This window comes from Oncorhynchus kisutch, linkage group LG18, assembly GCF_002021735.2.
Source record: "Oncorhynchus kisutch isolate 150728-3 linkage group LG18, Okis_V2, whole genome shotgun sequence".
NCBI classification, from domain to species: Eukaryota; Metazoa; Chordata; class Actinopteri; order Salmoniformes; family Salmonidae; genus Oncorhynchus; species Oncorhynchus kisutch.
Window position 1 is genome coordinate 11,670,762 of NC_034191.2, and position 22,387 is coordinate 11,693,148.

Sequence of the window (22,387 nt, forward strand, 5' to 3'; positions counted from 1 at the left end):
CTTATTTGAGCTGTTCTTGCCATAATATGGACTTGGACATTTACCAAATAGGGCTATCTTCAGTATACCACCCCTACCTTGTCAAAACACAACTGATTGGCTCAAATGCATTAAGAAGGAAAGAAATTCCACAAATTAACCTTTAACAAGGCACACATGTTAATTGAAAAGCATTCCAGGTGACTACCTCATGCAGCTGGTTGAGAGAATGCTAAGCGTGTGCAAAGCTGTCATCAAGGCAAAGGTTGGCTACTTTGAAGAATCTCAAATACAAAATAAATTTTGATTTGTTTAACACTTTTTTGGTTCCTACATGATTCCATATGTGTTATTTCATAGTTTCCTAAAACTTTAGACCACATCTACTCATTCAAAAGGTTTTTATTTGTACTATTTTCTACATTGTAGAAATAGTGAAGACATCAAAACTATGAAATAACACATGGAATCATGTAGTAACCAAAAATGGCAGAATCTCAAATATAAAATACATTATGATTTGTTAAACACTTTTTTGGTTACTACATATTTCCATATCAAATCAAACTTTGTCACATGCGCCGAATAGAACAAGTGAAATGCTTACTTCCAAGCCCTTAACTCTTATTGAACTGCACTGTTGGTTAAGAAAATATTTACAAAATAAACTAAAGTAAAAAATAAAAAGTAACACAAAATAACGAGGCTATATACAGGGGGTACCGGTACCGAGTCATTGTGCGGAGGTAGAGGTCATTTGTACATTTAGGTATGGGTGAAGTGAAAATACATAGATAATAAACAGCTTGTAGTAGCAGTGTACAAAACAAATGGGGGGGGGGGGGGGTCAATGTAAATAGTCTGGGTGGCCATTTGGTTAATTGTTCAGCAGTCTTATGGCTTGGGGGTAGAAGCTGTTAAGGAGCCTTTTGGTCCTAGACTTGGTGCTCCGGTACCACTTGCCGATTCCATAGGTTATTTCATAGTTTTGAGGTCTTCAAAGAAAAACCCTGGAATGAGTAGGTATGTCCAAACTTTTACTGGTACTGTGTGTGTGTGTGTGTGTGTGTGTGTGTTGGGATGTATAGACATTATGCACAGTATATGGATAGAATATGTAGTATATCTGAAGAATACATGGATAGAATAGTATATAGACAGCAATAGTTAAATAGGATGGCGTTTGACTAGAATACAGTATAACGTAAACTTGTACATTGCTTTGGTCCGTACAATTGACCTTATTTTAGCGCCCCAAAAACTTAATACTTCCAGATCAACTGTATGTCAACACCATTGTAAAGCACAATTTCTCCCCTTTCCAACAAAATCAATTACATGACCTAAACACTGCCCGTTTCTGCATAATTCAAGCAGGCAATGAGCCCCGTCGGGTCTTTTTAAAAATGGCGGGTGGGGAAGCGAAACTAATGCGTGATAGTGAGAAGGAGAGATGTCGTGTGGGAAAATTGGAACACTGGTCACTTTAATAATGTTTAGTTACTGTTTTTACATACTGTTTACCCGTCTTTCACCCATACAGTTATCGTAAAATTATTTGCAGCTTTCAATCTTTTCAGTGGCATTTTTAAAGAGTAATAGAGTAGTTGAATGTCACAATTTACTTATACTTATCTGTACAAAATATAATTGGTTACACTTGATTATGTACACCTGTGGCAATGGACATTCAGAATGGACATTTACAAAATGTTTGATAGAAATGTATTGTGTAGATCCAATATGGTGTCAGATAGATTGGAATAGTATAGGAGTGTGTGCTCTATTCATTCTATTTCTATCTTCAACATGCAGTTCCAGATACAGCCCTGCCATTAGTTGAAGGCTGCCAATCCAATAGTTTCAGAAAAGTACTCACTTCCTGAGATCTGTATTCAAATATTTGTAAAAAAAAAAGTAGTTGCTTTCTCAGCTCCATATTCAAATAGTTAACAAATGTAGGTACTCAAATAGTTTGGAAACATAGTAACTTTCTGAGGTCTGTATTTAGGTTTAAGAAGTGGTCAGTTTTTGGAATCTGTATTCAAATAGTTGTAGTCACCTCCAAAGTAGCTAAGTAGCCCCCGGAAAGATTTTTACTTTCCACAAAGCAGTTAAAAACTATATTTATCCCAGGTCTGAAACAGAGCGCACCTAAAAATCAGAACCTTTTGTTATGATTTCAATACCATCATTGAGCACGCACACACACACACATACCCAGACAATCACACACACACACACACACACACACACACACACACACACACACAGTTCAGTAGTACTAATAGCTAAGCTGCATTTGTAGCAGCCACATAGCTAGAATAACAGACAGCTGGAGACTTCTTCACCAGTCCTTTATTAGGTGTCTACAGAAAACAGAAACAGTGAGAACTACCGGGGTGTGTTCAGAACACACAAGGTTTCACAGCGTTTGGAAACTTCTCTATAGAGCCGTTTGTGGGTGTATTAAGAGGGACCACAAAACTATTACGTCCCATTACTTACTATATCATTTTAGGCTGTGTGTGTTAGGATTCCCTACTGGCCTTATGCCCCCGTGTGCACTTGTCCTGCTCACTCAGTCCCCTTCATGGATGTGAACGCATTGGATTAATCATGGACTTGAGTTTTCACCATGTCAAAATAATATCTGACATGATTTTCCTCACACCAGGCCATTCCTTTTAAATCCACAAGGTGGGATGAAGGTACACACTTCAGGGAGAGGAAGAGACATCAGGGTGTTGATGTTGGAGCATAGAGGTAGGTCTGTAGGAGGGTTGAATGGAGTAGAGGGGAGCTGGAGGAGGGTAGAGGTAGGTCTGTAGGAGGGTTGAATGGAGTAGAGAGGAGCTGGAGGAGGGTAGAGGTAGGTCTGTAGGAGGGTTGAATGGAGTAGAGGTGGAGGGGGGGGGGTTGGCAGCAGCAGAGAAGTGTTTTCTGTAAACAGTGAACGGCCACAACTAGAATAGGCCTAGTTGTGAAATAAGAGTCTTTGATAGTGGTAAGGCAACTGGTCAGACTACACAGGAAGTGATGAAACCCCTCAGGAAGAGATGACAACAAACAGGACATGACGAAATGACAAGTGCTACGGTGGGTTTTCCACTTTAGAAACGGGCTTCCTGCACAATAATCCTAATATAAAGAGACAACCATGCACAACACGCATATGGAGAGCAGAAATAACCACTGGGATGCAAACCTTAAACAAAATAACAGTTATTCCATTTTATAGAGGGAAATACTTCATACCGACATATCACTGAATAATTTAAAGAGTAAAAGCACAACTGCCCTATCATTATCAGGTTTGACTGAGTAACTGGGTTAGAGCTGTTAGAGTCATGGGGTCTGGATGGGACTTGGTGAGGCAGAGTCACAGTGAGGTTATTACTGAGTCATTACTTACTGACCAAGGCTTCTGCGCTGAGGTGGTGGTATGGGGGCTGCATAGTGTAGTAAACTGGTGTTCAAACACTGAATGGACCAGTCTCTGCAGGGGTTATTTCTGCAGGACCAGGCCACACGCGAACACACAAACACACATGCGCACACACATACCGAGAGAGAAAAACAGAGAGAGAGAGAGAGAGAGAGAGAGAGGCCCAGGATGGGACTGTTTTTCAATACGCCATGCTCTACCGCTTTCTCTTCTGATTGGTCAAATGCCTGTTTGTCCCCGCCCTGACTGACACATCTCAGGCCTGCCAATAGATGCCCTTTCCATCCGTCATCCCTCCTCTGGCCCTCTACTTGAGGAAGCAGTCTAGTTTCCTCTGGATGCTTTCGAAGGAGTCGGCTCCCATGTAGTCCGCCAGGCCCGCCTCCCATCGCTGCCTCCTCTCCTCACTGGACACCTGGGGCGCCTTAGGGGGAGGCGGGGGGAGGATGATCTCAACCACACTGTCACAGACCTCCTCCTATAGGAGGTGGAGGGAGAGACAGGGTAGGCAAACAAGATGAGCATTCTAAGACATGGAGAAATACTCACTAATACAAAGGCGACGGTGACAGCCATGAGGCATTTCCCCTCAACCCAAAGCATTGACCAATCAGTAGCTTCCTCTACAGAGAAACAGAACTAAGGGCAGGAGCCGGGGTCAGTGGGAGTGAAAAGCCAATCAGCTTCTTCCTGTTACCGTGGCAACTCCAATAAGCACAGCGGGCCGGGTTTCTAGAGTTGAACTAGGGTGTCAAAAGTATTGCACTACATAGGGCATATGGTGCCATTTGAGACATGCCCTTCGATAACCTGTTTAAAGTATCCATGAGAGACAGGGAGAGAGGTTACCATGTCAATGACTTGCCACTACAGAGGGTCAACACACACACACCATCATCAGTGACTGAAACCAGCAAATAGTGTACTTAAACTACTGTACGATTACACTGTGAACACACTGTACTCAAATACACAAACTGTCCTTCAACAGTCCCCTTAAAACGCATACAGTGCCTTAAGAAAGTATGCATAGCCCTCGCCTTACTCCACATTTGGTTGTGTTACGTCCTAAAGTCAAAATAGATTAAATAGATTTGTTTCTCTCACCCATCTACACACCATACCCCATAATGACAAAATGAAATAGGTGTATAACAACTTAAATATTCCTCTGAGTCAATACGTGTTAGAATCAACTTTGGCAGTGATTACAGCTGTGAGTCTTTCTGGAAAAGTCTCTAAGAGCTTTGCACACCTTGAATGTACATTATTTTATTTGTGTTATTCTTTAAGCTTGTCAAGTTGGTTGTTGATCATTGCTAGACAGCCATTTCCAAGTCTTGCCATTGATTTTCAAGCCAATTTAAATCAAAACTGTCAAACTAGGCCACTCAGGAAAATTGAATGTCATCTTGGTAAGCAACTCCACTGTATATTTGAACTTGTGTTTAAGGTTATTGTCCTGCTGAAAGGCGAATTTGTATCCCAAGCAGGCTGAAACAAGTTTCTCCTTAAGGATTTTTCCTGTGCTGAGATATATTGAGTTTATTTTTATCCCAAAAAAACACCCTAGTCTTTGCTCATGACAAGCATACCCATAACATGATGCAGCCACCACCATGCTTGAAAATATGTAGAGTGGTACTCAGTGATGTGTTGGATTTTCCCCAAACATAACACTTTGTATTCAGGACGAAGTTAATTTCTTTGCCACATTTTTTGCAGTTTTACTTTATTGCCTTGTTGCAAACAGAATGCATGTTTTGGAATATTTTTTATTCTGTACAGGCTTCCTTCTTTTCATATTGTACATTAGGTTAGTATTGTGGAGTAACTACAATGTCATTGATCCATCCTCAGTGTCCTCCTATCACAGACATTAAACTTGAACTGTTTTAAAGTCCCCAATGGCCCCATGGTGAAATCCCTGAACAGTTTCCTTCCTCTCCGGCAACTGAGTTAGGAAGGACACCTAGATCTTTGTAGTGACTGGGTGTATTGATACACCATCCAAAGTGTAATTAATAACTTCACCACGCGCAAAGGAATATTCAATGTCTCCATTTTTACCCATCTACCGACAGGTGCCCTTCTTTGCGATGCATTGGAAAACCTCCCTGTTTTTTGTTGTTGAATCTGTTTGAAATTCACTGCTTGACTGAGGGACCTTACAGATAATGTATGTGTGGGGTACAGCGATGAGGTAGTCATTCAGAAATCATGTTAAGACACAGAGTGAGTCAATGCAACTTATTACGTGACATGTTAAGCACATTGTTACTCTTGAACTTGTTTAGGCTTGCCATAACAAAGGGGTTGAATACTTTGACTCAATACATTTCAGCTTTTCATCTTTAATTAATTTATTTAAAAAATTCTAAAAACATTTTTCACTTTGACATTATGGGGTATTTTGTGTAGACCAGTGGCACGATCTCAAATTAATGCATTTTAAATTCAGGTTGTAACACAACAAAATGTGGAAAAAGTCAAGCTGTGTGAATTCTTTCCAGAGGCACTGAACATATCTCATAAGTCTTGTTATACATCTTCCAAGATTCAGAAACCATTGTCAGTACTGGAGATCTTAAGAAGTACACACGCTATGAGGACACACACACACACACACACAGTACCTCAGTGCAGCCAGAGCAGAACAGTGCATCTCCATATGAGTCTCTGAGAGCAGGTAGGACCCCAGAGGAGTAGAGGTTCCACCACTGAACCAGGAAGTCAGGGTGCAGGTCACCCGAGCCAGGGGTCAGGGTGTGACCTTTGACCTTCCCAGTCCGGGTGTCATAGGAGTAGCTCCATGGCTTCACCTTCCCCAGGAAGTGGACCACCTTAGCCTCATGACCGTACCTTCAAACACACACACACACACACACACACACACACACACACACACACACACACACCAGAGGTTGTAAATCAAAATCAAATCAAATGTTATTTGTCACATGCGTGGAATACAACAGGCGTAGTAGACCTTACAGTGAAATGCTTGCTTACAAGCCCTTAACCAACGATGCAGTTTTAAGAAAATACTAAATAAAGTAAAAGATACAAATAATTAAATAGTAGCAGTAAAATAACAATAGTGGGGCTATATACAGGCATTCTAGGAGGGGGGGGGGGCAATGCAAATAGTCTGGGTAGGCATTTGATTAGACTTTCAGGATTTTTATGGCTTGGGGGTAGAAGCTGTTTAGAAACCTCTTGGACCTAGACATGGCGCTCCGGTACAGCTTGCCGTGTGGTAGCAGAGAGAACAGTCTATGACTAAGGTGGCTGGAGTCTTTGACAATTTTTAGGGCCTTCCTCTGACACTGCCTGGTATAGAGGTCCTGGATGGCAGGAAGCTTGGTCCCGGTGATGTACTGGGCCGTACGCGTACCCTATGTAGTGCCTTGCGGTCAGATGCCGAGCAGTTGCCATACCAGGCAGTGATGCAACACGTCAGGATGCTCTGGATGGTGCAGCTGTAAAACCATTTGAGGGGAATAGGTTTTGTCATGCCCTCTTCACAACTGTCTTGGTGTGCTTGGACCATGTTAGTTTGTTGGTGATGTGGACGCGAAGGAACTCGAAACTCTCAACCTGCTCCACTACAGCTCCATCTATGCGAATGGGAGCGTGCTTGGTCCTGCTTTTCCTGTGGTCCACAATCATCTTTGTCTTGATCACGTTGAGGGAGAGGTTGTTGTCCTGGCACCACACGGCCAGGTCTCTGACCTCCACCCTATAGGCTCTCATCGTTGATCGTTGTTGTGTCATCGGCAAGATGGTGTTAAAGATGGTGTTGTAGTCGTGTAGTCATGAGTGAACAGGGAGTACAGGAGGGGACTGAGCACGCACACCTGAGGGGCTCCTGTGTTGAGGATCAGCATGGCAGATGTGTTGTTACCTGCCCTTCTCACCTGGGGGCGGCCTGTCAGGAAGTCCAGGATCCATTTGCAGAGGGAGGTGTTTAGTCCCAGGGTCCTTGTCTTAGTGATGAGCTTTGAGGGCACTATGGTTTTGAACGCTGAGCTGAAGTCAATAAATAGCATTCTCACGTAGGTGTTCCTTTTGTCCAGGTGTGAAAGGGCAGTGTGGAGTGCAATAGAGATCAATAGAGTGCATCATCTGTGGATCTGTTGGGGCGGTATGCAAATTGGATGAGTCTAGGGTTTCTGGGATAATGGTGTTGATGTGAGCCATGACCAGCCTTTTAAAGAATTTCATGGCTACAGACGTGAGTGCTACGGGTCTGTAGTCATTTAGGCAGGTTGCCTTAGTGTTCATTGGCACAGGGACTAAGGTGGTCTGCTTGAAACATGTTAGTATTACAGACAGGGAGAGGTTGAAAATGTCAGTGAAGACACTTGCCAGTTGGTCAGTGCATGCTCGGAGTACATGTCCTGGTAATCTGTCTGACGCCGTGGCCTTGTGAATGTTGACCTGTTTAAAGGTCTTACTCACATCGGCTGCGGAGAGCATGATTACATAGTTGTCTGGAACAGCTGATGCTCTAATGCATTTTTCTGTGTTCCTTGCCTCGAAGCGAGCATAGAAGTTATTTAGCTTGTCTGGTAGGCTCGTGTCACTGGGCAGCTATCGGCTGTGCTTCCCTTTGTAGTCTGTAATAATTTGCAAGCCCTGCCACATCCGACGAGTGTCGGAGGCGATGTAGTACGATTCGATCCTAGTCCTGTACTGACAATTTGCCTGTTGGATGGTTCGTCGGGGGGCATAGCAGGATTTCTTATAAGCTTCTCGCTCCTTGAAAGTGGCAGCTCTACCCTTTATCTCAGTACGAATGTTGCCTCTAATCCATGGCTTCTGGTTGGGGTATGTGCGAAGTCACTGTGGGGATGATGTCATTGACACACTTATTGATGAAGCCAGTGACTGATGTGGTGTACTCTTCTAGGAACCCAGAACATATTCCAGTCTGTGCTAGCAAAACAGTCCTGTAGTTAAGCATCTGCTTCATCCGACCACTTTTTTATTGAGCGAGTCACTGGTGCTTCCTGCATACATTTTTGCTTGTAAGCAGGAAACAGGGGGCTAGAATTATGGTCAGATTTGCCAAATGGAGGGTGAGGAGAGCTTGGTACGCGTCTCTGTGTGTGGAGTAAAGGTGGTCTACAGTTTTTTCCCCTCTGGTTGCACATTTAAGATGCTGGTAGAAATGAGGTAAAAAGGATTTAATTTTCCTGCATTAAGGTCCCTGGTCACTAGGAGCACCGCTTCTGGATGAGCATTTTCCTGTTTGCTTATGGCCTTATACAGCTCATTGAGTGCGGTTTAAGTGCCAGCATCGGTCCGTGGTGGTATGTAGACAGCTACGAAAAATACAGATGAACACTATCTAGGTAGATAGTGTAGTCTACAGCTTATAATGAGATATTCTACCTCAGTCGAGCAAAACCTTGATACTTCCTTAGATATCGTGCACCAGCTGTTGTTTACAAATATACATAGGTGGCCGCCGCCCCTTGTCTTACCAGAGGCTGCTGTTCTATACTGCCGATAGAGTGTATGTTGTATGTTATTAATATCGTCGTTCAGCCACGACTCACTGAAACATTAGATATTACAGTTTTTAATGTCCCGTTCATAGGGTATACGTGCTTTCAGTTTGTCCCATTTATTTTCCAGCGATTGAACGTTGGCTAACAGTACGAATGGCAAGGGCAGATTAGCCACTCGTCGCCTGATCGTCACAAGGCACCCCGATCTCTTTCCACAAAGTCTCTGTTTCTTTCTCCTGCGAATGATGGGGATGAGGGCCTGTTCGGGTGTTTGGAGTATATCCTTCCGACTCATTATATTAAATGTATTTGTCTAATTCATAATCACTGTTCTGATATCCAGAAGCTATTTTTGGTCATAAGAGACAGTTGCAGCAACATTATGTTCAAAATACAAACAATGTGAAAAAACACACAAAATAGGTTGGTTAAGAGCCCATAAAATGGAAGCCATTCTCTCAGACATCCTAAGTCTTAGTGTGTGTGCGTGTGTGTGGTGTGCGTTCTTGCATTGCGTACTTACAGAATAAATTAGACTTAACTAGGAGAGCGTGTTTGTATATGTAATGTACAGTGCCTTGCGAAAGTATTCGGCCCCCTTGAACTTTGCGACCTTTTGCCACATTTCAGGCTTCAAACATAAAGATATAAAACTGTATTTTTTTGTGAAGAATCAACAACAAGTGGGATACAATCATGAAGTGGAACGGCATTTATTGGATATTTCAAACTTTTTTAACAAATCGAAAACTGAAAAATTGGGCGTGCAAAATTATTCAGCCCCTTTACTTTCAGTGCAGCAAACTCTCTCCAGAAGTTCAGTGAGGATCTCTGAATGATCCAATGTTGACCTAAATAACTAATGATGACAAATACAATCCACCTGTGTGTAATCAAGTCTCCGTATAAATGCATCTGCACTGTGATAGTCTCAGAGGTCCGTTAAAAGCGCAGAGAGCATCATGAAGAACAAGGAACACACCAGGCAGGTCCGAGATACTGTTGTGAAGAAGTTTAAAGCCAGATTTGGATACAAAAAGATTTCCCAAGCTTTAAACATCCCAAGGAGCACTGTGCAAGCGATAATATTGAAATGGAAGGAGTATCAGACCACTGCAAATCTACCAAGACCTGGCCGTCCCTCTAAACTTTCAGCTCATACAAGGAGAAGACTGATCAGAGATGCAGCCAAGAGGCCCATGATCACTCTGGATGAACTGCAGAGATCTACAGCTGAGGTGGGAGACTCTGTCCATAGGACAACAATCATTAGTATATTGCACAAATCTGGCCTTTATGGAAGAGTGGCAAGAAGAAAGCCATTTCTTAAAGATATCCATAAAAAGTGTTGTTTAAAGTTTGCCACAAGCCACCTGGGAGACACACCAAACATGTGGAAGAAGGTGCTCTGGTCAGATGAAACCAAAATTGAACTTTTTGGCAACAATGCAAAACGTTATGTTTGGCGTAAAAGCAACACAGCTCATCACCCTGAACACACCATCTCCACTGTCAAACATGGTGGTGGCATCATCATGGTTTGGGCCTGCTTTTCTTCAGCAGGGACAGGGAAGATGGTTAAAATTGACGGGAAGATGGATGGAGCCAAATACAGGACCATTCTGGAAGAAAACCTGATGGAGTCTGCAAAAGACCTGAGACTGGGACGGAGATTTGTCTTCCAACAAGACAATGATCCAAAACATAAAGCAAAATCTACAATGGAATGGTTCAAAAATAAACATATCCAGGTGTTAGAATGGCCAAGTCAAAGTCCAGACCTGAATCCAATCGAGAATCTGTGGAAAGAACTGAAAACTGCTGTTCACAAATGCTCTCCATCCAACCTCACTGAGCTCGAGCTGTTTTGCAAGGAGGAATGGGGAAAAATGTCAGTCTCTCGATGTGTAAAACTGATAGAGACATATCAAGCGACTTACAGCTGTAATCACAGCAAAAGGTGGTGCTACAAAGTATTAACTTAAGGGGGCTGAATAATTTTGCACGCCCAATTTTTCAGTTTTTGATTTGTTAAAAAAGTTTGAAATATCCAATAAATGTCGTTCCACTTCATGATTGTGTCCCACTTGTTGTTGATTCTTCACAAAAAATACAGTTTTATATCTTTATGTTTGAAGCCTGAAATGTGGCAAAAGGTCGCAAAGTTCAAGGGGGCCGAATACTTTCGCAAGGCACTGTATGTGACAAAGCTATACTGTATTTTGGGGTTGCCGGCAGTACCAGTGTGTGTTATTTCAGGACAGGCCTGAGTCACTCCTCTCTTGAAACTCAACACCACACACCCTTTCAACTGACCTTGCGTGGCTTATTAATGCCAAAACATGCACTCTTCTCCCTCATGCTCTCTCTCACTCACTTTTCTTCCTCATGATCGCTCCCTGACACTCTCTCTCCCTGACACTCTCTCTCCCTGACACTCTCTCTCCCTGACACTCTCTCTCCCTGACACACATACACACACACACACACACACACAGTTGAGGGTAGGAAGCCAGGGATTTGGAGCTAAAGTGTGATTTATGAAATAACTTCTACTGTGATAACACTGGAATGTGTGTGTGTGTGCGCCTACTGTTTGAAGGCTGGTAGATAGGTGTATATAGCGATGCTGCTGAGGTTGTAGATAAAAGGCAGGTGTTTGGAAATGTCTGCTGTTGACCAGGTATTGAAGAAACTGTTCAGAACTCCTTGGTCCCCACCTAGAGAGAGCGAGAGAGAAAGGGAGAGAGAAGGGGAAGAGGGAGAGAGAAGGGGAAGAGGGAAGGAGAGAGAGAAGGGGAGAGTGAGAGAGGGAAAATGAGAGTGGGGAGGGGGAGAGGTTAGACGAGAACATGACAGGTATTTTAGGATCTATAGGATCTTGTTGGCAGCAGAATTTAAGGAAAGTCCATAGGAGATAGAGCATTTATTGCACCACCCCAGACACACACTCTTTGTACCATGTATTTAATTCTGTACTGCAGCTGCTTGCTCTTGGCCAGGGTTCCTTTCAAAAACACATTCACATCTCAATGGGACTCACATGGATAAATCACATTCACATCTCAATGGGACTCACATGGATAAAACACATTCACATCTCAATGGGACTCACATGGATAAAACACATTCACATCTCAATGGGACTCACAAGGATAAATCACATTCACATCTCAATGGGACTCACAAGGATAAAACACATTCACATCTCAATGGGACTCACATGGATAAAACACATTCACATCTCAATGGGACTCACATGGATAAAACACATTCACATCTCAATGGGACTCACATGGATAAAACACATTCACATCTCAATGGGACTCACATGGATAAAACACATTCACATCTCAATGGGACTCACATGGATAAAACACATTCACATCTCAATGGGACTCACATGGATAAAACACATTCACATCTCAATGGGACTCACATGGATAAAACACATTCACATCTCAATGGGACTCACATGGATAAAACACATTCACATCTCAATGGGACTCACATGGATAAAACACATTCACATCTCAATGGGACTCACATGGATAAAACACATTCACATCTCAATGGGACTCACATGGATAAAACACATTCACATCTCAATGGGACTCACATGGATAAAACACATTCACATCTCAATGGGACTCACAAGGATAAATCACATTCACATCTCAATGGGACTCACATGGATAAAACACATTCACATCTCAATGGGACTCACATGGATAAAACACATTCACATCTCAATGGGACTCACATGGATAAAACACATTCACATCTCAATGGGACTCACATGGATAAAACACATTCACATCTCAATGGGACTCACATGGATAAAACACATTCACATCTCAATGGGACTCACATGGATAAAACACATTCACATCTCAATGGGACTCACATGGATAAAACACATTCACATCTCAATGGGACTCACATGGATAAAACACATTCACATCTCAATGGGACTCACATGGATAAAACACATTCACATCTCAATGGGACTCACATGGATAAAACACATTCACATCTCAATGGGACTCACATGGATAAAACACATTCACATCTCAATGGGACTCACATGGATAAAAACACATTCACATCTCAATGGGACTCACATGGATAAAAACACATTCACATCTCAATGGGACTCACATGGATAAAAACACATTCACATCTCAATGGGACTCACATGGATAAAAACACATTCACATCTCAATGGGACTCACATGGATAAAACACATTCACATCTCAATGGGACTCACATGGATAAAACACATTCACATCTCAATGGGACTCACATGGATAAAACACATTCACATCTCAATGGGACTCACATGGATAAAACACATTCACATCTCAATGGGACTCACATGGATAAAACACATTCACATCTCAATGGGACTCACATGGATAAAACACATTCACATCTCAATGGGACTCACATGGATAAAACACATTCACATCTCAATGGGACTCACATGGATAAAACACATTCACATCTCAATGGGACTCACATGGATAAAACACATTCACATCTCAATGGGACTCACAAGGATAAAACACATTCACATCTCAATGGGACTCACATGGATAAAACACATTCACATCTCAATGGGACTCACATGGATAAAACACATTCACATCTCAATGGGACTCACATGGATAAAACACATTCACATCTCAATGGGACTCACATGGATAAAACACATTCACATCTCAATGGGACTCACATGGATAAAACACATTCACATCTCAATGGGACTCACATGGATAAAACACATTCACATCTCAATGGGACTCACATGGATAAAACACATTCACATCTCAATGGGACTCACATGGATAAAACACATTCACATCTCAATGGGACTCACATGGATAAAACACATTCACATCTCAATGGGACTCACATGGATAAAACACATTCACATCTCAATGGGACTCACATGGATAAAACACATTCACATCTCAATGGGACTCACATGGATAAAACACATTCACATCTCAATGGGACTCACATGGATAAAACACATTCACATCTCAATGGGACTCACATGGATAAAACACATTCACATCTCAATGGGTTAATAATAATAATAATAATAATAAAGAACTCACCGTCAAAGCTGCCGTTCTCAGTGCAGTGTGTCATAAGGCTGCGGTATGTTTCATTGGACGGTTTAAAGACAAACACGCCTGAGTTGAAACAGTCTGGCCAACCAGGATCAGGTGCAGCAGATAACTCCTCCCTCTCAAACAGCTCATCAATGTTGGACAACACCTGCGTACACACACACGCACAGTATTTAGCCCCGAATACAGACTTGCTGTAATTTGTACTGAGTAAGGAGTGTGAGTGTGTGTGTGCTCACCAGTGTGTCTGCATCCATAAACACACACTTGGTGTAGTGTGTGAGTGTCCAGCAGTGCAGCTTGGTGAAGGTCACTCCGAGGTCTGGTCTCTTCATCAGGGCCAGGTGGGCCGTGTCCCCAGAGTCCAAGATATCCACCACACACACCTCGTCATAGATGCTACTCAGCATGGCCCTGCAACACACACACACGGTTTGAGTTGTGTTACCTGCTCAGGTGTACTCAGGCTTGACCAATACAAAACTAACAGAGACAAGGCCATGGGTGTGTGTGTAATATATATATATATATGAGTGCAAGCATGTGTATGTGTTACCTGCAGGGCTCTGCTACGTGAGGTCCAATCAGAACCACCAGTTGTTTGGTTGTGTTATGGTTGCGTAGCGACCTCCCCAGAACCATCGCTCCTTTGGCATAGTTGTCATTTGTGGCCAGCGTCACATATGCTTGGTCTAATCACACACACACGTATCTGACTAGTTATTTAAAAATAACACTGAAACAGAAAGAGAGAGCAGCTTCTGTCTGGCACCTGAACCCTCTCTACATGGCTTATATCGGTACTTCATATCAAACGGCCTATAGGGACAACAGCTAAGGTAACCATAGACCTGTTCCTACCATAGAATAGCTCTATAGCTGACCCTCTACCCGTCCCTACCATAGAATAGCCCTATAGCTGACCCTCTACCCGTCCCTACCATAGAATAGCCCTATAGCTGACCCTCTACCCGTCCCTACCATAGACTAGCCCTATAGCTGACCCTCTACCCGTCCCTACCATAGACTAGCCCTATAGCTGACCCTCTACCCGTCCCTACCATAGACTAGCCCTATAGCTGACCCTCTACCCGTCCCTACCATAGACTAGCCCTATAGCTGACCCTCTACCCCTCCCTACCATAGAATAGCCCTATAGTTTACACACTGTACTATAACTGTCATATGACAACTTGTGGTGGTAATGTCAAAGGCAGTTCTACACGAGCCGTTTCCACTTGTGAGATTGACCATACAGACAAGAAACGCGTCGTGTTTAAAACCATTTATTTTTCAAGGATAAAAAACCCCTGCGTGTTATCTCTCGGGTAAATATTGTAGAATACATGGGCATATAGCGAAAGTGCGTGTTTGATACATCCCTACGCAGAGAGTAAACAAGTGCACACCTCGGGATGCACGTAGGCACAGACACTGCAGGACCGTAAACACAACATGCATACGGTGTACTTTCAGTTTAAGTCATCATATTTGTTGCCAACGCGGATAACGTTACTTTAACTACATCGCGGCATAAAACGAGAATCTACATATAAATAGGAAGACTGTGTAACTGCGTGGAATATGCGCATGCATCAAACCATATATAAACAGCGTTGCTGAAAGATGGCAACACAAAGCTACTGGAATTTTCGTGTGATTCGGCTTATAGCTCCAAAGCATAGCCTAATATATTATCAAACCATAATCATATAAAACAAACTAAAGTAATATAACACTGCTTAATGGTTATAGACAATTCCTGTCGTCCTTATTAACCGACTGTACGCTGTCTTACCCGCCATGGTCCGTTATTCGGTGTGGCCGTAGCTCGGGAGGGTCTGGAGTGCTAGATTCGGAGTTTAATTAACGTTTTTTTTTTCGGTGGATACAGAGCTAGAAGACACAGCTGTCGACTGTCAAGAGGAAGGAGTCAAGTCAGGAGGCCATATTCTGCGTCATGTGATCCGTGACAGCGCACACACCCGCCACAATACACACACTAACACACGCACGCAATTTAGAATCGAAATGTTTGCCAGTCTTAGTGATTATTTCAGTTTTATTACAGTTTTTAAATAGATCTTTGATCTTAAGGATAGGCCTAATGATCATACTTGTTCACAAGAACGGAAAGGTAAAATAGCGGTACATAATACGACTATATCAACATCAATCAGTGTTATTTATCAACCAGTTCTCTGATGCCAATGACTGGAACGAATTGCAAAAATCACTGAAGCTGGAGACTTTTTGCTCCCTCTCTAACTTTAAGCATCAGCTGTCAGAGCAGCTTACCGATCATTTTACCTACCGAGTCCATCTGTAAATAGCATACCCAACTACCTCATCTCCATAATGTTATTTATTCATTTTTGCTCTTTTGCTCCCCTGTATCTCGACTTGCACATCATCATCATCTGCACATCTATCACTCCAGTGTTAATGCTAAATTGTAATTATTTCGCCTCTATGGCCTATTTATTGCCTTACCTCCCTAATCTTACTACGTTTGCACACACTCTACATAGACTTTTCTATTGTGTTATTGACTGTATGTTTGTTTATTCCATGTGTAACAATGTGTTGTTGTTTTTGTCGCACTGCTTTGCTTTATCTTGGCCAGGTCGCAGTTGCAAATGAGAACTTGTTCTAAACTGGCCTACCTGGACACATAAAGGTGAAAAAAAAAAAAAGATAAAAATAAACTAATATTTATGGTAAATGCTTGCAAATGGTTTATAAGACCAGTTCCCATGTACCTTTAGCGACTCCTAGTGGTGAGATGGTGTATCAGCACCCTGGGCTAACTAAACGAGGAAATATTATATATTTATCTTTCTTTGGTGCTGGCTGAGCGAGGGGAAATTATTAGTAACCTAGCCTATGTCAATTTCTACTTTTACCCGATACACTGTAATTTATATATTTTCAAACGCGTACGTCCAATTACAAGGTGACATAAAAATGAATGAAGCAGATGGAACACATCATGTTATCAGGAAGTCAGGATGTCCGAGCGTTATAAGGTGCAGGTCGCAGTCTCCCCTGGAGGCATGTGTTCAAATCCCACTTCTGACATTTGTTTAGCGCCTCTCACGCAGGAGTCATGCTGCTTGGCAGTAATAATAAGATGACGAAACAACTTCACACAGTGGAATAACAATTAATAATAAACCCTCTCAAATGCAAAACTTCTGGAGCTGGGCAAAGGTCTAAGAAAAAAGCTGTACTTAATAACGAATGAATTAGGGGAACATTTCATGTTATTGTATTATAATGAGTTACTACATTATCTTTCAGTTATAAAATTATCATTTGCTGTAGGCTATGCCTAACGGGCCTTTCACTCCTAACAAGCCTCTTTTCTTCTGGCACATTTGTCGTGGCCGAGATGGGTAAGGTGATGGTCTGGAAATCCTTTGGGATCTTCCCGCGCAGGTTTGAATCCTGCAGACAATGAAAATACATTTTCTGACCCCTCCGGAGGTGGAAGTTTATTCATGTTTCTTATACCAATCACATCCTCTCAGAGCTCCACAAGTACATAGGGATTAGGTGTCAATTTGGGACAGGACTGCAGGCCATACCTCACGTCTTTACACACCTGGTTATCCATCCATCTAGCTCTATAGGCCACAGGTTACAGGTTTGTAGTCAAGCCACAGATTTCAGGTGAGATCCCATGATACACTCAACAATACAACAACACGATTCTCATGAATAACCATTAAGCCATTTGCTAAGATTTCCCCCATTTTGACATGTGGACCTGTTGTCACTCTTACCCTGACGGATAGCTCCAGACACTTTTTTGGTCCTATCTGAGGCATTTTTAAATTCATGTCAAAATGGCCATATTGTGAAGACACTCTTATAGTCTGCAGGGTAATCGAACTCGCCGTATCTAAAGTCAAGCCACAGGTCATAGGTGAGATCCCTTGTTAAACCCTAAAAGAAAAAAACACGATTACGTTGAAAATAACCTTTAAGGTTGCCATTCAGGTTGCGGTCTCCCCTATAGGCGTGGTTTGAAACTCACTTCTGACAACTTTTTAGCGCCTGCATGTCATGCTGCTTTGTAAAAACCAGTTGAAAAATAAATGACTTAAAGTAATGGAAATAACACCTAGTTAATATGAGAATAACATTCTGCAAAAACAGCTAGTTGATGAGAGGCTGAAAGAGATTTGCAAGAATTTCACAGGTGGGCCGCAAACAGGCAAATAACAAAAGGCATCTCGGAACGCACAACTCGTCGGTCGTTGTCAGTGGATTGTATTGGCGGGAAGAGTATTGGCAGGGTAATCGAACTCGCAGTATCTAAAGTCAAGCCACAGGTCATAGGTGAGATCCCTTGATCTCACCTATCCCTAAAAAAACAAAAACACGATTACGTTCAAAATAACCATTAAGCCATTTGTTAAGATTTCCCCCATGTGGACCTGTTGTCACTCTTACCCTGATGGTTGCTGATACTTCTGGACAGTTTTTCGGTCTTATCTGAGGATTTTTATCATTTATATCAGAATGGCCCTATTCTGAGGCCACTTTAGCGCTCAATCAATGACGATTTACTACGCTTTTTCCATTGAATGCCATATTGAGGTTAAATCAATGACTGGAGTTTTTAATTGATAAAAACAAATTACTATTGAAAGTTCAAGTCAGTATCGTGCATTTACTGGTCTCTGTGGTGATTTTAGGAGGCTGTGCCTATTTATACTTTTACCCCATACTCTTTAACCCGATACCAATGTCATGACGTTGGCCTGGGGGTAGGTTTATGACAGTCATAAATACCTCTCCCCCCCCCTTTTCCTCTCTCGACCCTACTGATATGAGATTTGAAAATCCTTTGGTGAACATAGATAGTCAGGGAACATCAGAAGGTGGGGGGAAATTAACTATATTCTGGTAATCCGACCAATTGAACATATGCGGTGGTACTTAATGAATATGATGTCATCTGAGACATTCTCATCAATGATAGGATGACATAAACTCTACAGTGGAATGTCTGCACATTGTAGTTATCGGATTCACATGGAATTGTTGTTCAATTTAAATGTTTGAATATAAAATTATTGGTGAAGAGATTAAATGTAATTTTAGCTTCCAAATGAGAGATTTGGGTTTTCATAAGGTTAGGGCTCTGCTCAATCAGTGGCCCGCCCCTGTGAAGAGACATGGGTTATAAAACTTTTCAAACACACCCTTCTCGCTCCACTATATAAAGCCTTGACGAAAATGTAACCTCTTGTTCCCAGTACGTGAGGTCTGCAGCCTCTGCGTTAAAAGGACTAACATGTCAACTACAGATCTAAGCCAACCTCAGCATGAGCTTTGGTTGCGAATGGTATGAACTTTGAACTGTTATTCACTACATGTGGGCTAGGAAAGAACAGACAGACTATCCCGTCTACCACACAACGACGTTACTACAACGTATCCAATTTACTACCAGATACATTCTTCAAAGGACAAAGGACTCGGTTGGGCAACATGGCCTTCCATCTACCACCAACCTACCGAAGCGCAGCTCAGAGTAAATATTTATTGCATTTTCCTTTTCCGAATGGGCGGTAATTTAGAATGCATAAGATACTGTATTTACGATAGAGATATCGCTTCTCCCTTTGTTCTTCAGTCTTCCCGGTCTTTCACTCAAACTAATCCCCCTTTTCTTTGTGTAAACAGCTGTCATATCTGTTCCGCCCGCTAGGGATGTTTTCCTTTATGACGTAATTTGTAATCAAGGTATGATTAATTCTGTGTATATGTAATTATGTGTGATTAGTTAGGTTTTAGTAAATAAATAATTAAACCCAATTTTGTATTGCTGATTCAACTTGTTCGTGAAGATAACCAACAATTTACAACTTTCAGATGAGACTGAATTAAGGTGACGATCAGTATTGACTGCTATTGATGTAAAATATTACAAGGTCTTTAAGAGTTTATTCGGAAGATAACAGCTCTATAAATATTTTTTTGTGGTGCTCCGATTCTCTAGTTAATTACATTTACATGATTAGCTCAATCAGGTAATATTAATTACCGCTAAAGGATTTGATATAATAGCATGTCATATCACTTAATCCAGCATAGCCAAAGACACAACACCCAGTTAATGTCCTGTAGTCAGGATGGCAGAGCGGTCTAAGGTGCTGTGTTCAGGTCAAATCCTCCTCTGGAGGCGTGGTTTCAAAGCCCACTTCTGGCACTATTTTAGCGCCTGTCATGCTGCTCGGCAGTAATAATAAGATGCTTAAATAACAACTTCACACAATGAAATAACCTTATTGCATTATAATGAGTTACTACATTATCAAATCAAATCCAATTTTATTTGTCACATACACATGGTTAGCAGATGTTAATGCGAGTGTAGCGAAATGGTTGTGCTTCTAGTTCCGACAATGCAGTAATAACCAACAAGTAATCTAACTAACAATTCCAAACTACTGTCTTATACACAGTGTAAGGGGATAAAGAATATGTACATAAAGATATATGAATGAGTGATGGTACAGAGCAGCATAGGCAAGATACAGTAGATGGTATCGAGTACAGTATATACATATGAGATGAGTATGTAAACAAAGTGGCATAGTTAAAGTGGCTAGCGATACATGTATTACATAAGGATGCAGTAGATGATATAGAGTACAGTATATACGTATGCATATGAGATGAATTATGTAGGGTATGTAACATTATATAAGGTAGCATTGTTTAAAGTGGCTAGTGATATATTTTACATCATTTTACATCATTAAAGTGGCTGGAGTTGAGTCAGTGTCAGTTTGTTGGCAGCAGCCACTCAATGTTAGTGGTGGCTGTTTAACAGTCTGATGGCCTTGAGATAGAAGCTGTTTTTCAGTCTCTCGGTCCCAGCTTTGATGCACCTGTACTGACCTCGCCTTCTGGATGATAGCGGGGTGAACAGGCAGTGGCTCGGGTGGTTGTTGTCCTTGATGATCTTTATGGCCTTCCTGTAACATCGGGTGGTGTAGGTGTCCTGGAGGGCACTATATCTATTACATGATCAAAGAAAATAAGTAAAAAGCCGAACTTAATAACAAATGAATCAAATCAAAGATTAAGATTAGTCACGTCCGCCGAATACAACAGGTATTACAGTGAAATGCTTACTTACAGGCTCTAACCACTAGTGCAAAAAATGTTTTATGTGAACAATAGGTAAGTAAAGAAATTAAACAACAGTAAAAAGCGGGGCTATTAAAGAGGCTACATACAGACCCCGGTTAGTCAGGCTGATTGAGGTAGTATGTACATGTAGATATGGTTAACTATGCATATATGATGAACAGAGAGTTGCAGAAGCGTAGAAGTGGGGTTGGCGGGTGGCGGGACACAATGCAGATAGCTTGGTTAGCCAATGTGCGGGAGCACTGGTTGGTCGGCCCAATTAAGGTAGTATGTACATAAATGTATAGTTAAATTGACTATGCGTATATGATAAACAGAGAGTAGCAGCAGCGTAAAAAGAGGTTTTGGGTTGGGGGGAGCACACAATGCAAATAGTCCGGGTAGCCATTTGACTACCTGTTCAGGAGTCTTATGACTTGGTGGTAAAAACTGTTGAGAAGCCTTTTTGTCCTAGACTTGGCACTCCGGTACTGCTTGCCAGGCGGTAGTAGAGAGAATCAAATCAAATCAAATCAAATCAAATTTATTTATATAGCCCTTCGTACATCAGCTGATATCTCAAAGTGCTGTACAGAAACCCAGCCTAAAACCCCAAACAGCAAGCAATGCAGGTGGAGAAGCACGGTGGCTAGGAAAAACTCCCTAGAAAGGCCAATACCTAGGAAGAAACCTAGAGAGGAACCAGGCTATGTGGGGTGGCCAGTCCTCTTCTGGCTGTGCCGGGTGGAGATTATAACAGAACATGGTCAAGATGTTCAATGTTCATAAATGACCAGCATGGTCGAATAATAATAAGGCAGAACAGTTGAAACTAGAGCAGCAGCACAGTCAGGTGGAAGTCTAGAGAACAGTCTATGACTGGGGTGGCTGGGGTCTTTGACATTTTTTAGGGCCTTCCTCTGACACTGCCTGGTGTAGAGGTCCTGGATGGCAGGCAGCTTAGCCCCAGTGAAGTACTTAGCCCCAGTGAAGTACGCAGTACCCTCTGTAGTGCCTTGCTGTCAGAGGTCAAGCAATTGCCGTACCAGGCAGTGATGCAATCATTCAGGATGCTCTCAATGTTGCAGCTGTAGAAACCATTTAAAATCTTTTTAGTTTCCTGAGGGGGAATAGGCTTTGTCGT

General features: G+C 42.1%; 1 protein-coding gene across 1 annotated transcript; it reads right to left on the reverse strand.

The window, feature by feature from the left end:
- Positions 1 to 2,319: 2,319 nt before the first annotated feature.
- Positions 2,320 to 16,116, reverse strand: LOC109884503 (glycogenin-1-like). The gene is made up of 7 exons (XM_031795576.1): positions 15,887 to 16,116; positions 14,645 to 14,780; positions 14,328 to 14,502; positions 14,074 to 14,236; positions 11,540 to 11,666; positions 6,064 to 6,289; positions 2,320 to 3,905 (listed from the first exon to the last, which is right to left on the reverse strand). The coding sequence occupies exons 1-7, from the start codon at positions 15,891 to 15,893 to the stop codon at positions 3,735 to 3,737; spliced, it is 1,005 nt and encodes a 334-aa protein (XP_031651436.1). The 5' UTR covers positions 15,894 to 16,116; the 3' UTR covers positions 2,320 to 3,734.
- Positions 16,117 to 22,387: the final 6,271 nt, after the last annotated feature.

Coding starts and splice junctions, on each gene's coding strand:
- LOC109884503 (XM_031795576.1), bottom strand. Junction 6,290..11,539: donor TATCTACCAGCCTTCAAACA/GTAGGCGCACAC, acceptor GTGTGTTTGAAG/GTACGGTCATGAGGCTAAGG. Junction 3,906..6,063: donor TCTGCTCTGGCTGCACTGAG/GTACTGTGTGTG, acceptor CACCTCCTATAG/GAGGAGGTCTGTGACAGTGT.